Source organism: Cibotium barometz, chromosome 40 (assembly GCF_041138505.1).
Source record: "Cibotium barometz isolate CiBa-2024 chromosome 40, ASM4113850v1, whole genome shotgun sequence".
Taxonomy (NCBI): domain Eukaryota; kingdom Viridiplantae; phylum Streptophyta; class Polypodiopsida; order Cyatheales; family Cibotiaceae; genus Cibotium; species Cibotium barometz.
In genome coordinates, this window is record NC_141085.1 from 21,449,371 (window position 1) to 21,463,793 (window position 14,423).

Genomic DNA, 14,423 nt, shown 5'->3' on the forward strand with positions numbered 1-14,423 from the left:
AAATCCATGATGTGTGCATGCTCATTGGTCCGTGTCTCCCTACGAGTACGACCAGCAAGAGGACCCTCTAAATGGCTGTCCTGTAATGTCCTCAAATACCATCTAGGTATGTGTTTGACCTGTGGTGCTTGCTACCCCATATTTGGTTCAGCTTCTGGCTCAATTTGTTGCTGAATTTCTGCACCACCTTCATCATTTGCTGGCTGTCTTGTACCCTCATGAGTTGGATCACCAACTGTGGAATGAAACTCCATAGGTAGTAGACCTTCAAACACATCATTTTCAGCCTGATTTGCATCATAACCAGCCATGGATACTTCTGATTTTTCATCAAAAATCACATCCCGACTAGTGAATATCTTCCTGGATAGTGGGTCATATAACCGGTAGCCCTTGCTCTAACGGCTATACCCAACAAAAATGCATTTTGTGGCTTTATCATCCAACTTCCTCCTCAACTCTTTGGGTATGTGTGCATATGCAAGACACCCAAAGATACGAAAATGTGATACAGAAGGCTTGCGGCCATGCCAAGCCTCAAAAGGAGTAATGGAAACCAATGCCTTTGTGGGACATCGATTCAAAATATGACAAGCACACATGACAGCTTCTACCCAAAAGATATGTGGTAGCCTCTTTGTCTTTAGCATACATCTGGCCATCTCCATGAGTGACCGATTCTTCCTTTCTGCAACCCCATTCTGCTGTGGAGTATAAGGAGTAGTATACTGATGTTTTATACCTCTACTCTCAAGAAAGGAATTCAACATGTGTGACATATATTTCCCCCCTCGGTCGGAACGGAGAGTCTTAACCTTGCATCCTGACTCTGTTTCAGCAAGTGCTACAAAGGCCAAAAATGCATCATATACCTGTGATTTCTGTGTCAAAGGATAGACCCAGCATATACGAGAGAAGTCATCAATAAATGTTGCAAAATAGAAGCAACCACCTAATGACTTCGTCTGCATGGGACCACAAAGATCATTGTGTATAAGCTGTAACTTTGCAGTTGCTCGTAGAGCCTGATCACGTGGGAAGGAAAACCTATGCATTTTTCCCAAAATACATCCTTCACAAATGTGATCTGGAGGCTTCTCCATGAGAGGTAGATCTGTAAACATGTTATGTCGTTGCATAAGCATAAGACTACCAAAATTTACATGCTCCATGCGAGCATGCCATAACTCCGCATCAACCATAGCTGGAGTAAGAGTGAATGCATTATAAGCAGACTGATCCACTGGCTGAAATGCATCCAATTGATAAAGTCCATGACATAATGTACCAATAAGCATCAAGGTCAAAGCATTAGCTTTGTCTCTGACCATGCATTTATCATCATCAAAGTGGACTTGCATACCACAATGTGCTAAAGAAGAAATGGACAACAAATTCTTCTTTATCCCTGGTACATATAAGGCATCTGTAAGGCGGAGAATGGAGCCATCAATGGCTGTGAGCTGAATCTCCCCAATGCCACGAACTGGATATGAAGCATTGTTGGCACACTGAACAGTTTTGCCAACAGGGGCAGGGCCTACATGACAAAACAAATCCCTGCGAGATGTGATATGCTTTGAGGCACCACTATCAAAATACCAAGTACATGCATGCTCTGTCATACTGAGTGCCTGTGAAGACCAAGAGGCATCATAGCTGCATGTATAGAAACAGTAATCCCTGTCCTCAACAAAAGAAGCTGTCTCTGGAGGAGCTTTAGAGGCATCATTTACAGACATCCCAGATTCTTTTGCCTTCTCTTTGGCAATCCTCTTTCTACACTCTGTGATGTAGTGACCTGGCTTCTTACAATAATGACATTTGCCCTTCTTCTTGGGCTGTCCATCGCCTTTCTTGGTATCTTGAGATGAACCACCATCACCTGAATTCTGATTTGAACTCTTTGGCTGAGTTTTTCCTTTCCCCTTTTGACCTGTAGTAAATGCTTGTTCAGCACTTGTGTTCATATTCATATTCTTCCTCATTTGCTCTTCTTGTAGCAAGAGAGCAACAAGTTCCTGATACTTAAGGGGTTCAGCAGCATTCCTCATGCTGAGGTTCAAAGAGGTATGAAAAGCCAAGTAAGATCTTGGCAAAGAGTGCAAGATGGTGGACACAAGCTGTGTCTCAGGAATGATCTCATCCACATTGATGAGTTGCTCTCTCAAATCCTGCAGCTTGTTTAAGTGGCTAGACATATCATCTCCTTCATGCATTTTCTGATTTTCCAGCTCTCTTTTCAAAAATGAGATCCGAGCCTCATTACGAGGAGCATACATCTGCTCCAAAGTCACCCATGCATTCTGTGAAGAGCCAGCTGAACGAATATGAGGTATAATAGACCTCTGTATTGACAATGCAATGAGTGACAAGGCTTGTGCATCCTTGGCATCCCATGTCTTCTGAGCATTTGTTCTTTGAACAGGCAATGGCTGCCCTGGAGCCTGTACCTGTTGTCCTCGTCCACGAGCACCCCCTTGGGGAGGAGTCTTTGGAGCCAATGGACCTGGACGTGGTTCATCACCACTAACAAAATCCCAAAGACCTTTTGCCACAAGCACATTTTTCAGCATAAAACTCCACAAGGAGTAGTTCGTGCCGTCCAATTTGTCTTCCTTAGACAAATACGTGAATACATCACTCTGCTGTTGATTTGCCATTATGCCTATGCACAATGTTGTACCTGTGTATCAAAAAACCCAATAGCAAGAACCCTGAAAGCAACTGTACTCCATGAATACAGTTCACCCAAATATGCCTGCACTCTCAATCCTTTGAATGTGCAGCTCAATGCACCAGTGACTGAGTAGAGCAGCAAAAATGGCTTACACAGTGCCAAAATGCCCAAAAATTGCCCAAAGTTACTGCACCCAAAACCTTGCAAAAAATCTGTAGATTTCCTTGCAAGAAAGTCTGCCTCTATCTGCCTGTATCTGCCTGTAGATTTTCACAGAGAAAATAAAAATGCCCAATATTCAAAACTTGTAATGCTTACCACAGTTGTAATGTATTGAGTAGGTTGTGGTAGTTGTAATGCAAAGTACAGTTGACTGTACTGTGCAGGTACAGTCGATTGGTACTGTACAGAAGTAGTACTGAAGCAGGGTGAGCAGGTACAGTACGGAACAGGAGGAGAAAATGCAGTGGAATGCACTGCAGGTACTGTTGACTGGTACAGAACAGGTACGGAACACCAAATGCTGCTGGTCGCCTGTACTGACAGCTGTACGGCTCTCTGCGCAGGTGTGTACAGAAGACTGTACGGAGCAGGGCGACCAGATACATAGCAGGTACACGTCAGCTGCAGTCGACTGTATGCAGGTACAGTACGGTACTGCTGTCGGCGCTGACTTGTACGGAAGCACAGGTGTACGGAAACAATATAGTAGCTGCTGTTGGCGCTGACTGGTACGGAAGACTGCAGTGTATAGCTGCTGTCGGCGCTAACTAGTACGGAAGACTGCACTGTACGTACTGTTGCTGGCGAGGCTGTACGGTCAGTGCAGTACGGAAGGCTGCAGTGTACGGGCAGGGCAAGGGCAGGCCAACGATGCTCTGATACCAAATGAAGGCCTTGGACTGTTAGGGTTAGGGTTTGGAGGTGCTGCAAACACAGGGTGGAGAAGCAGAGAGAGAACACGACTCTGTGTGTGTATTCAAATAATGATGTGAAGTACAATAGCCACATAATAAAGTGACCTAAAAGGATGTGTTCACATGTCCGGCCATAAAATGTGCCGGGTGGACCAAAACACTTATAAACTGCTTATAAGTGATACTAAGCTAAACTGGGGGAAAAAACCTCCACTAACTGAAGTAAAAAGTGCTCCAGTAATCTACTGATGATCACTAGCACTCCTCTGGGTGCATACACAGCATAAAACCCAACAATGTCTACATCAGCCGACCAGCATTTTATACCACTTTATGGCATTTATGGTATTTTATGGCAGTCGTGGGCTGTTTACATCTGGCCGACTGCAGCAAAGCTGGCCGACCAGCACAGTCCCTCATATAAATAGAGGCGCATCAGCATTCAGTCCACATAGCATCTGCCATCAGCGTTTCAGCCCATCAACGCATCCAGTTCAGCATAGCGCATCTCATCCAGTTCAGTCCAGCAGATTCAGCCAACGCATCTATCTCCTCAGCGTTTCCTTCTCAGGCAACAGGAGAGCATCTGCGTTTTCAGCATCACATCAGCATTGCATCAGTCCCAAAGCCATCCCGTCAGCGTTTCCTTCCCAGGAGACGAGAGAAAGACAGTGGGACAGCAGTTCATTCAGCATATCAGCATATTCAGCATCATAGATCTATTCAGATCTCATTGTAACCCATTCATCTAATATAGCTGCATTGCATTGCATTGACACATATTTGTCTCTCTCTTAAACATCATTAAGTGCAGTTTAGTTAGACTAAGGTTGTGTTTACTACGGCCAAAGACCTCACATGTCACATTGGTATCAGAGCGTTACAGGGTAACCAGCCTTAGAACATGTTCATTCCATGAGTCGTTCAGTCAGACATCATGTTAATCGCTTCCGCACAGTTAAACCCAGTTCTCAAAATCTTGCAGGCCACCCTTAGGGATTTTCCCTTAGGTATGCATTAGTAACCCATCCATCTGCATTCTTGCACAGCATATAGGGTTGCACATGGCTTGCATAGCAGTCAGCTTAGCAGTTAGTCTTGCATCTGCAAGGCATACATGTTTACCCATGAACTCTCTGGGGAAGAATGACATCCATCATCAAAGGAGGACATAAGTTTTGGGCTTCAACTGGCAGCAGCAAGGGGTTTCTCTTCCACAGAAGACGGAAGTTTGCTCCAACATCGCCTCAGGAGGTTCAGAGCTTCAGGAACGACGGAGATGGTAGGTGAAAGGTTTCCACAGGCAGGTCAAGGGTGACTCAGGTATTTCCAAGCAGTTTTAGCAGCATTTGCCATTCAGTTCCCACAGTACATAGAGTCTTGGCTCAAAGGATTTCACTCCTTCAGACGACCTCAGTCCCGGCAGCAGAAGACAGAAGGGGCAGTGGTTCGGAGGAGAAGGATCCCCAGAGGAGTCGAAGGTTGCCAGGTATACCACCCAGCAACAGTTTAGCAGCGGGGAATGCCACGTGCACACCCTTCAAGTGTACAGTGACATGGCATCATTTTAGCATCATAAACATCATCAGGATTTATCAGGCATTTTATGGGCATTTAAATGAATGTTTTCAGCATGTACCACATGGTATGGGTTGGATTCAGCATTGTAGCATCACATTAGCCATCTAGACCAAAGCATTTAGGGTTTGTGGAGGCAGCCGACAGAGTTTGGACAGCAGCCGGCAGCATGTCTACATCAGCTGACCAGCATTTTATACCACTTTATGGCATTTATGGTATTTTATGGCAGTCGTGGGCTTTTTACATCTGGCCGACTGCAGCAAAGCTGGCCGACCAGCACAGTCCCTCATATAAAGAGGCGCATCAGCATTCAGTCCACATAGCATCTGCCATCAGCGTTTCAGCCCATCAACGCATCCAGTTCGGCATAGCGCATCTCATTCAGTTAGTCCAGCAGATTCAGCCAACGCATCTATCTCCTCAGCGTTTCCTTCTCAGGCAACAGGAGAGCATCTGCGTTTTCAGCATCACATCAGCATTGCATCAGTCCCAAATCCATCCCTTCAGCGTTTCCTTCCCGGGAGACAAGGGAAAGACAGTGGGACAGTAGTTCATTTAGCATATCAGCATATTCAGCATCATAGATCTATTCAGATCTCATTGTAACCCATTCATCTAATATAGCTGCATTGCATTGCATTGACACATATTTGTCTCTCTTAAACATCATTAAGTGCAGTTTAGTTAGACTAAGGTTGTGTTTACTACGGTCAAAGACCTCACATGTCACAATAAACCTGAGGATAGATCCAAAGAAGTCCAAGAATCCATAGACCTGTATACCATAATCCTTGTATACCATAACTCTTTCCACATACTCCGTGCTAACCACACACCTTGGAGTAGAGGTGGACTTTTATCCATAAAAGCATCATATCCATGAGATATCCAAATATTTCTTGTTTATAAACTGGGCAGATTCCTCCATAGAAATTGCTTGTAAAGCCCAATATCTATATAAATCTCGTCCAAGAAAGAAATCTCCATAGATATAATCCATCCCAATAGAGGGAGCCATAAACAATGTTTCCCTGAAACCATCTCAAGGCAAACAACACCACCTTTCTACTTGCATGACTATACAAGGGTTAGTGAACATCAAAAACACTTCATAGTAAATAGCAAAAGCACCAACTTTGCAAACTCAAAGTATACTTAGCTTTTCTTTGCCAGGTTGGTCATGAAGCCAAAAGAAATATCTCCTCACCATATCCTTAAGATATCCCGAGATATATCTCCATATAGCTTTCCTGTAAGCTTGATAATATAATCCACAGTATCCATATGGAAAGAGTGCTAAACGTGTGCACATAAAGCCAACTCCATACTTCCAAGATAAATTTTGTGAATTCATAAATCCTTAGATCAACAAGCTGTCTACTGCTCATGCTCTTGCTTCATAAGCTATGAAGCGGCTCGCCATGCTTAACAGCAATGATGGTAAGTGTGGTCCCCACTTGAGATCTTTTCTCTTCCTTATTGATAGAAGGAAGCCTCCGCTTCCAAGAAAGCCTATGCTCTGATACCAATGTAACTCGCGGCGCCGCCCGGGGGACTAGGGCCTTTGCACACTTGTTGATACCATCAATGTATATTAAAACATTTAAACATGGCCACAGCCTTAACACATATCCATCATCACTTTGCATAAAACATAAAGGATGGACAAAACATCCACAAATGCTGAAAATGGAGCTTGCACGTGTGACACTGCATAGAGGCCGGAATGGGCCGACCCCCCCCCTTGGAGTATTTTATTACCCAAGGAGAATAATATCATGTACAAGCTTTGAGGGCCTTACTCTCCCCACAGGAGATACCGGATTATCCATATACAAATGCCATATCACAGCCCAACACGAGGCTACCAAGCTGGAAAATAGGTTGGAGAAATGCTGAGTCAACAATATAATCCATATACCTCCGTGTGGGTGCTGATTCTTTCCCAAAAACCACGGGTCTTCATGCAATAGAGCTGGTACAGCAAGTACAACTCTCCATTTAGCCGGTACAGTAGGTACAATGGCTGGTACAGCAGGTACAGCCAGTACGGTGGTTGGTATAGCAGGTACATCAAGTACAAATGTTGGTACAACATGTACAGTGACTAGTATAGCAAGTACAGTGGTTGGTACATCAAGTACAGAAGTTGGTACAATCGATACAATGGGTGGTACAGCAAGTAGTACAAGTACAAGGACTGGTACAGTCAGTACAATGGTTGGTACAGCAGGTACAAAGATTGGTACAACAAGTACAATGGCTAGAAATCATAATAAATGATTAAATACCCTTGCCTCAGTATTTCTTCGCGATGGAAGCCTCCAAAACAGTCCCCAACAGCCGGTATTCTTCATGGGCAGCCTTCAAGTGAGAGAAAGAGAGTAGCCATCATTAGGGCAGCCTGTAACGGTGGTAGAGGCTAGTGTGCAGCAAGAGAGCCTCTATTAATGAAGAGAGAGGGCTCCAATTTATAGATTTGGGCCTCCCATGAGCTAAAATGGCAAGAGAAGGCTACAATGACAAGTGGAGAGTCACACAATAGCTGAAGTGACAAGTGTGAGGCCACTTGTCTCACTTTGATTCATTTTCTAACAAGTGTCAGGCCACTTGTCTCACTTTGGTCCACTTTCTTGCCACATGTCCCAATCTAAAAGATGGGTCCTTCCATAATCTTTACCTCTAAAAATATCCCAACTAGTAGACATTCTGTCATAGGCACTTTGCCAACTCTTGGTATCTGCTCAATTCCAGATGTAATGACGCGAACAGAATTTCCATCGGAGTTGGGCCAAAAATAGCAACTCTCCTAAATTTTAGGAGTGTGGTCCTTTGTATTCTAGGATAATCTCCCATTCCCAAAGCTTTGTACTTTCCAAATATTTAGACATCCTGGAGTACACAAGTCTCCTTTCATACTGGGAAATGTCCAGGCTGGTGACACAGACCCCAGCGGCGGCGGCTGTTCCTAGTTCTTCGGATCCGAGTTCTTCAGTTGGTGCAATCATTAGCTGGGAGCTCGAAGGGCGCCCAAGACCAAGAGTATGAATGCAATGAATTGCTCAAGACCTTTGGCTACAGAGGTGCAGAGAGGAGTCGTCTTGTTTGACAGTGGTAGCATGGAGGATGTGGTCACAGAACAAGCCACTTGACGAGCCCGTTTCGTCCTAACTTCGGTAGACAAGAAAGCTGAGGGATTTAGCAAAGGAACGACGTTGAGCATCAAGTTTGAAGCTCAAGGTGCTAAACTAGTGATTTAGGGCATAGAGTTTATGCGAGATTTTATGGTTGCCTCTCTTGTAGGAGCAGACATAATTCTGGGAATTCAGTGATTTCACAAGTTCCAGCCAAATATTGTGTAACTATTTGGCCCTCCTAGCTCTTTACACATGATGGAACACATGCTTGGACACATGGACAGGTTGATGAAGGCATGGGGACATGGATCATAAGGTTTGTTCAAGAAAAAGCACTAGTCTTGGTCAAAAAGCAAGAAAAAGCAAAAAGTCAATTTGAGTTGACCGCGAGCCAGGGATATCATTGGCAAGAGGAGATTGAGCCGGATCAAAAAGCTTAAATGCACTTTTTCAAAAAGCAGTCAAAAAGCAAGGCTCTGAAGCCAGAAAAGCGAATCATAAAAGAACTTTGGAAAAGTGGTCAAAAGTCGAGCAATATTTTATTATTAAAACAATAAAGAGGAAAGCATAGTAAAAGCAAAGCATGATAGCTTTCTGCAAAAAGCAAGACTCTCCCCTTGGGTATAAAACTATCATGAATCCTTCCCTTCTTATCCATTGTGTGGCTTATCACCAAGGGTGGAACTTTTCATCATAAACAAAGCTGTGGAAAGAAGGAAGTTCGTCATGTGATCGCCGCCGCCGCCATTGTGCAGCACCGCATCAAGTTGCTAGCGTCTTCCTCTAGATCCTTAGTAGAGAGATTGGCAGTTGGGCACTCATATCCGCCACTTTGGTGTTTTTTTTTTTCGAGGTTCTTCTCAGATTGGGTATTGAGTTCCTTTGGACATCTTTGAGATTCGGGATTTGATTCAGACTTGGACTTGGACTTGGACTTGGATTTCGACTTGGGTTTGGATTGTATCTAGACTTGGATTTGGGTATTGGATTTGGTACTAGCCCAGTAAGAGATTCTTGTGGGTCATTCTCGTGGTGTACTTGGCATCAAAGATCTCGTGTCTTGACATCGACCTCGACTTGGATATCCTACATCGGCATATTTGTTTGTTTTGTATTCATTGATTGTATTGATCCTGGCGAGCGTCCCTGTGGATTGTACTTGAATAAATTCTTGAAAGGGGCGGGGCTTGTTGCCCGCTTAGTGTGGTGTACTGTGCAAGATTCCTATTCTCCTTCTCTCTCTCTCTCTCTCTCTCTCTCTCTCTCTCTCATCATTGTCTTTGGACATGTAGTTGAATCTGTCACGGTACGCCCCACTAGGCTTACAGTGGTGTGAGAGCAGGATTTCTCTTGAAGAAACTTTCTTGGGGTGGCAGAGCCATGTTGAGAGCAGAGGGAGACTAAGAGCCTAATGGAGGGAACAACTATCAGGCTGATCTAGGACTTTAGGACTGGAACCAAGTGTTAGACATCATCCCCTTCTTGCTGGCTTTCTGTTTGGTGTCCTATTTTAGCCTCTAGGGCTGACCATGTTAGCTAGAGCGGCTAGTCACCCCTCACACCATTTACCCATATTTATTCCCCATTTTATGGAGTCTTGGGCATTTTTCCCTAGTCGTGGAGGACTTTTTCCCTAGTCGGCTGCCTTCATATGGGCATATATATAGCTGGCTTGCCTCGCTCATTCTTCACTGCTTGCTTAGCATTGTTTTCTGCAGTTCCTCACATACGAGGTTTTCTCCCCTCTTGCTCGGGACATGTATTCCTTTTGATGATGATATTGAGAGTAGTTTCTCACCTGTGTTTCCTCTCCATCTCTCACTCTCTCACTCTCTCTCTTGTGTTTCCACTTTCCCTTCTTCCGCTGCACATTCTCAGGTTGCTGCTGGTCGCCTGCCTCTTCCAGGCGCTTCTCCATTGCAGCCCCATGGTCTTCCTTCATCGGTTTGACCTCTGAGAACCCCTTTCACACTTGTTTTCTGCTTTGTTTTCAGGGCTGCAGCACCTAGAGTGCTGCGTTTTTCTACAGGTGGTTGTCATCAGCAAATTGCAGCGTTTTTCAGCTGCCTGTTCTGCGCAGGATAGCAGCAGCATCTTTGCTGCGTTTTTTTCTCCTACAGGTTTGCTGGTTCTGTTTGCTACTCTAAGGCTTGGTGGTACCATATATCTTCTGTTTTTTCCAGATTCAGCCTATCTATTGCCCCAAACACTCCTGTGTTTTCAGATTTGCAGCCATGGTTGCTATGTTTTTCTGAGTTGTTTCTTCTAGTAGTTCTACCTTCACCTAAGCTCCTCCCGTTGGACCCGAAGGTACCTTCTCTTCAGCATTTTTCCTAATAGGAGGTGTGGACACTGGTTGGCCTAAATTTTTCAGGTTTATAGCCCTTGTTTGGCTGCGATTTCTTCTCCAGTGGACACAGATCACTTGCAGAGGGGGTTTTGTTTGGATTGTGGCTTTGGAGGCCGTTTGGTACTTGAAGAGGACATTGAATTTTTGATTTCAGTTAGCGTTTTGCTGATTTTGGAGCATCTATACCTATGTTTTGTTCCTAGCCTACACGGTTTTTTGGTTTCTTCATGTTCCTTGTCTTTTGTTGGCGGTGCAGTGCTGTTTTTTTGCTGGACAATAGTGTTTTACTTCCCACAAGAGTTTTCTACACTCAGAGGGGGCCCATCTCCAGCTACTTCACTTGAGGATCAGTTTCGGGAGCTGTTTTGTATTTGTGGAGAGTTTCTTATGTGACGGGAGTTTACAGATTTTGGAGGAGAGTAGTGATCTTTTCAGACATCCTGAGCAGAGTTTATTTTGTCCAAGCCTATGTTCTTTGTTGTGTTTGCAAAGAAAGGAGGGTGTTTTGATTGCCAAAGTCATGGAATGATGGTATATGGACCTTTTCAGGTTACCAAGAAGATCAACCATGTATGTTATCGGTTGGACCTTTCATATCATTGGAAGACACATAATGCCTTCTTTGACAGTGTATTGGAAACCTTGTACAGGGTTACTCCCAGAGGAGCCTGTATTGAAGGATCCACCAAGGGTGGAAGAGCCAGAACAGATTGAGTTTCATTCAATGAGAAAATGTCACGTCCATCCCGCACTTGGATGCCACGTAGACATTTCTGTACAGAAGGTGCAGGACTTGAGATGGTGAACTGGTCCCATGTGAGCCCAGTCCGGGACGAGTCAGCTAGGGATCCATCTCAGTCGTCCGAGGTCAGGTGTGCATTGTCCTGCACATGAGTCCAAGGTTAGGTGTGCACTGTCCTGCACATGAAACAGTGCCAGTCCGCGCTGTGAGTCTCCCTCTAGAATGATGTCAGTGGTTCTGTGTATCTGGTATGGTACCGGATGCAAGATCACTGAGTAGATTATGTTTAGGACAAGGGGCCAGCCCATAGGGCTACCCCGGATCTGAGTGGGGGCATGGGAATGGTGTAGAACCACCCCCATGAGGGCCAGGAAGGCCCAGGCTGAACCCACCAGCCATGGAGGGGCTGTAGGACAGCCCTAGGGCACAGATAAGGCAATCTCCAGGAGATTACAGCCTTTATATGGCTGTAGGGCATGTATGGGGCAGCTCATACAGGCTGCCTAGCCCTGGGATTGTGGACAAAAGCTGTATCTGGCCAATCAGAAGCAGGCGCATCACTTTCAGCCTGTTAGGAAAAAAAGGCAAGATTTTTTGGGATTTAATTCAGCATTTATTGCTGAATTTTCACCAGTCGTGGGACATTGCCTGTTTTTCAGCTGGCCGACTGCTCCTGAGGAGTATAAATAGTGGAAGCCATAATCCCATCATTCATCTCAGTTTTCACCAAGAGCTCAAGCCAATCAAGGGCCAGACAAGCCAAGGAGATTGCTAAGCAAAGGGGTGGACTTCTGAAGGTCAAGGGTAGGGATTTCCCAGCCAAGAAAGGTCAAGTTTTCTGTATTTGTTTTCAGATTTACATCATTCTAATAAAGCAAATACACCATCCGTGGTAGGGGCCCTACAGAGGGTAATTGGGACCCAATACTGTGTCCTCTCCATCTCCCCCTGCTCTCTCTATTTTCTGCACATCTCCTTTCAGTTTTGTGCATTAATTTCCGTCGCGAAAAGAGTGCTGATTTCTGAGTTTTGAAGTACCGATCTTTCTCCGAAGCTTCCGCATATTACAAAAAAAGAGGAAAAACAATGGTTAGGACCAAAAAGCAAGGCCCTCAAGCTAGAAAAGCAAAGCATAAAAGAACTTTGGAGAACTAGTCAAAAGTTGAGTAATATTTTATTATTAAAAGAATAAAGAGGAAAGCATAGTAAAAGCAAAGCATGGTAGCTTTTTGCAAAAAGCAAGACCACCCCCACCCACCCCCCCGGCGGGGGTATAATAAACAAAGCTGTGATTAGCATTAATCTTTGTAGCTTAGTGTTAATCACCATTAATTATGCTTCTGCATGGTTAGCATGTTACATTTTGTAAGCTGGAAGTGTGAGAGTAGGTAAATGGGAGCGTAGGGGGCCCTTCAGTAGGTCAGATATTTGTATTATTTTGAGTGAGGTTATGGATGCTTTCAATATGGTCACATGATTAAAGTCACAACTGAAGGTCTATCATGTTGTAGGTAGGCAGAAGTGTATTTTCTTTATGTTTTTATGATTGCTTTGCCTTTTATGTTTTTCCATAATTTTGATCTCTTGCAGTTTTTCTTTGTTATATAATTCAGGTATAGAGCCATCACCAGTGCCTATTACCGGGGTGCAATGGGTGCATTGCTGGTGTATGATATAACCAGACACGTGACATTCGAGAATGTCGAAAGGTGGCTAAAAGAGCTTAAGGATCACACGGACTCGAATATTGTGATCATACTTGTGGGCAATAAGTCTGACCTTCGGCACCTGAGGGCGGTATCAGCAGAGGACAGCCAGTCCTTTGCAGAGGGAGAGGGCCTGTACTTCATGGAAACATCTGCCTTGGAATCAACAAATGTGGAAAATGCATTCAAGCAAATACTCACTCAAATCTACAGGGTGGTCAGCAAGAAGGCCCTTGATATTGGGGAGGATCCTGCCGCTGTGCCAAGCCGAGGTCAAACAATAAATGTTGGCAGTAATGATGTGACAGCAACTAAGAAAGTTGGATGTTGTTCAGCATAGATAAGCTCATCAATCTAGGGCACAAATTATGGTTGGTGTAGAAGGTGTGGGATGCCAACAAGACATTATATAGTTTTGTTGTTGGTTTCCTGTTGCTGGGATGTCACAAGGCATTAGATAGTTTTGTTGTTGGTTCCCCCTGTTGCCGGACAAAGGTCGTCTTTGTTGTGATATGTTTGGATTTGAGCCAGACATTTCTAAGATCGGCCAGAAGAAGCCTAGGAAGTCTCTGCAAAGGTAGTCTCCCACTGATCAGGGTTGGAACTCCTTTGTGCAGCATGCGACAGGGATGAAGGATGAAGAAGAGGTTAAATCTTTTGAAAGCTTTCATGCATTATACTGCTGTTCTGGGGTATGGAGGACGTTTTAGCTAAATTCTTTCCTGTAGTATCTCTGACAATTAATTGCATAACAGTGTCAGGCTGTGATTTCTTTGTTTAGGTGCTTTCCTCCAAAAATGTTATGGTCTTGTGCCGAATCAGGTCTCTATTTGTCTGTGATATTTGTTTGGAAATTTATACTTGTATTTGATTGGTTTGCTGATTAGTTTGTGTATGAATAATGCCCTAATGCCAGGTTCAAATCTACCTCCCAAGAAGGAGGTATTAGGTTCAAATCTATTTCCAAGGAAGGAGGTATTGCCATGTACTTTTAGCACCCTCTCTCTCAAAAAAATAAAAAGAAAGTTGTATCTTCTATTCATTGTCTATGTAAAGAACGATCTTTCATTCATTATCTATCATGCCTAGATATAGAAACTTGCTGTAAGATTCCTCTTACTAAGCACTAGAGTTTAATTGGTTATGACAAATAATTGTGTTCATTTTGAGAACTGTGTTAAAAGAAATTAAAATAATAAAATCATTTTTCAATAAAATATGGAGGTTTGTGTAAAAATAAATGAGAATGATCCTAGGATGCACATGTGTACATTAGTGTGCAGACTTGTTATTAATTTAGGTCAAAAGCT

At 44.0% G+C, this 14,423-nt stretch overlaps 1 protein-coding gene across 1 annotated transcript in view; it reads left to right on the forward strand.

Moving 5' to 3' along the window:
* The window catches only part of LOC147615308 (ras-related protein RABA1f-like), a 28,557-nt gene extending 14,626 nt beyond the window's left edge, over positions 1 to 13,931 (forward strand). The window contains exon 2 of the mRNA XM_086779384.1: positions 13,021 to 13,931. Within this exon, the coding sequence (XP_086635510.1) occupies positions 13,021 to 13,453 (433 nt within the window). The 3' untranslated portion in view covers positions 13,454 to 13,931. The remainder of the gene's footprint in view (positions 1 to 13,020) is intronic.
* Positions 13,932 to 14,423: the final 492 nt, after the last annotated feature.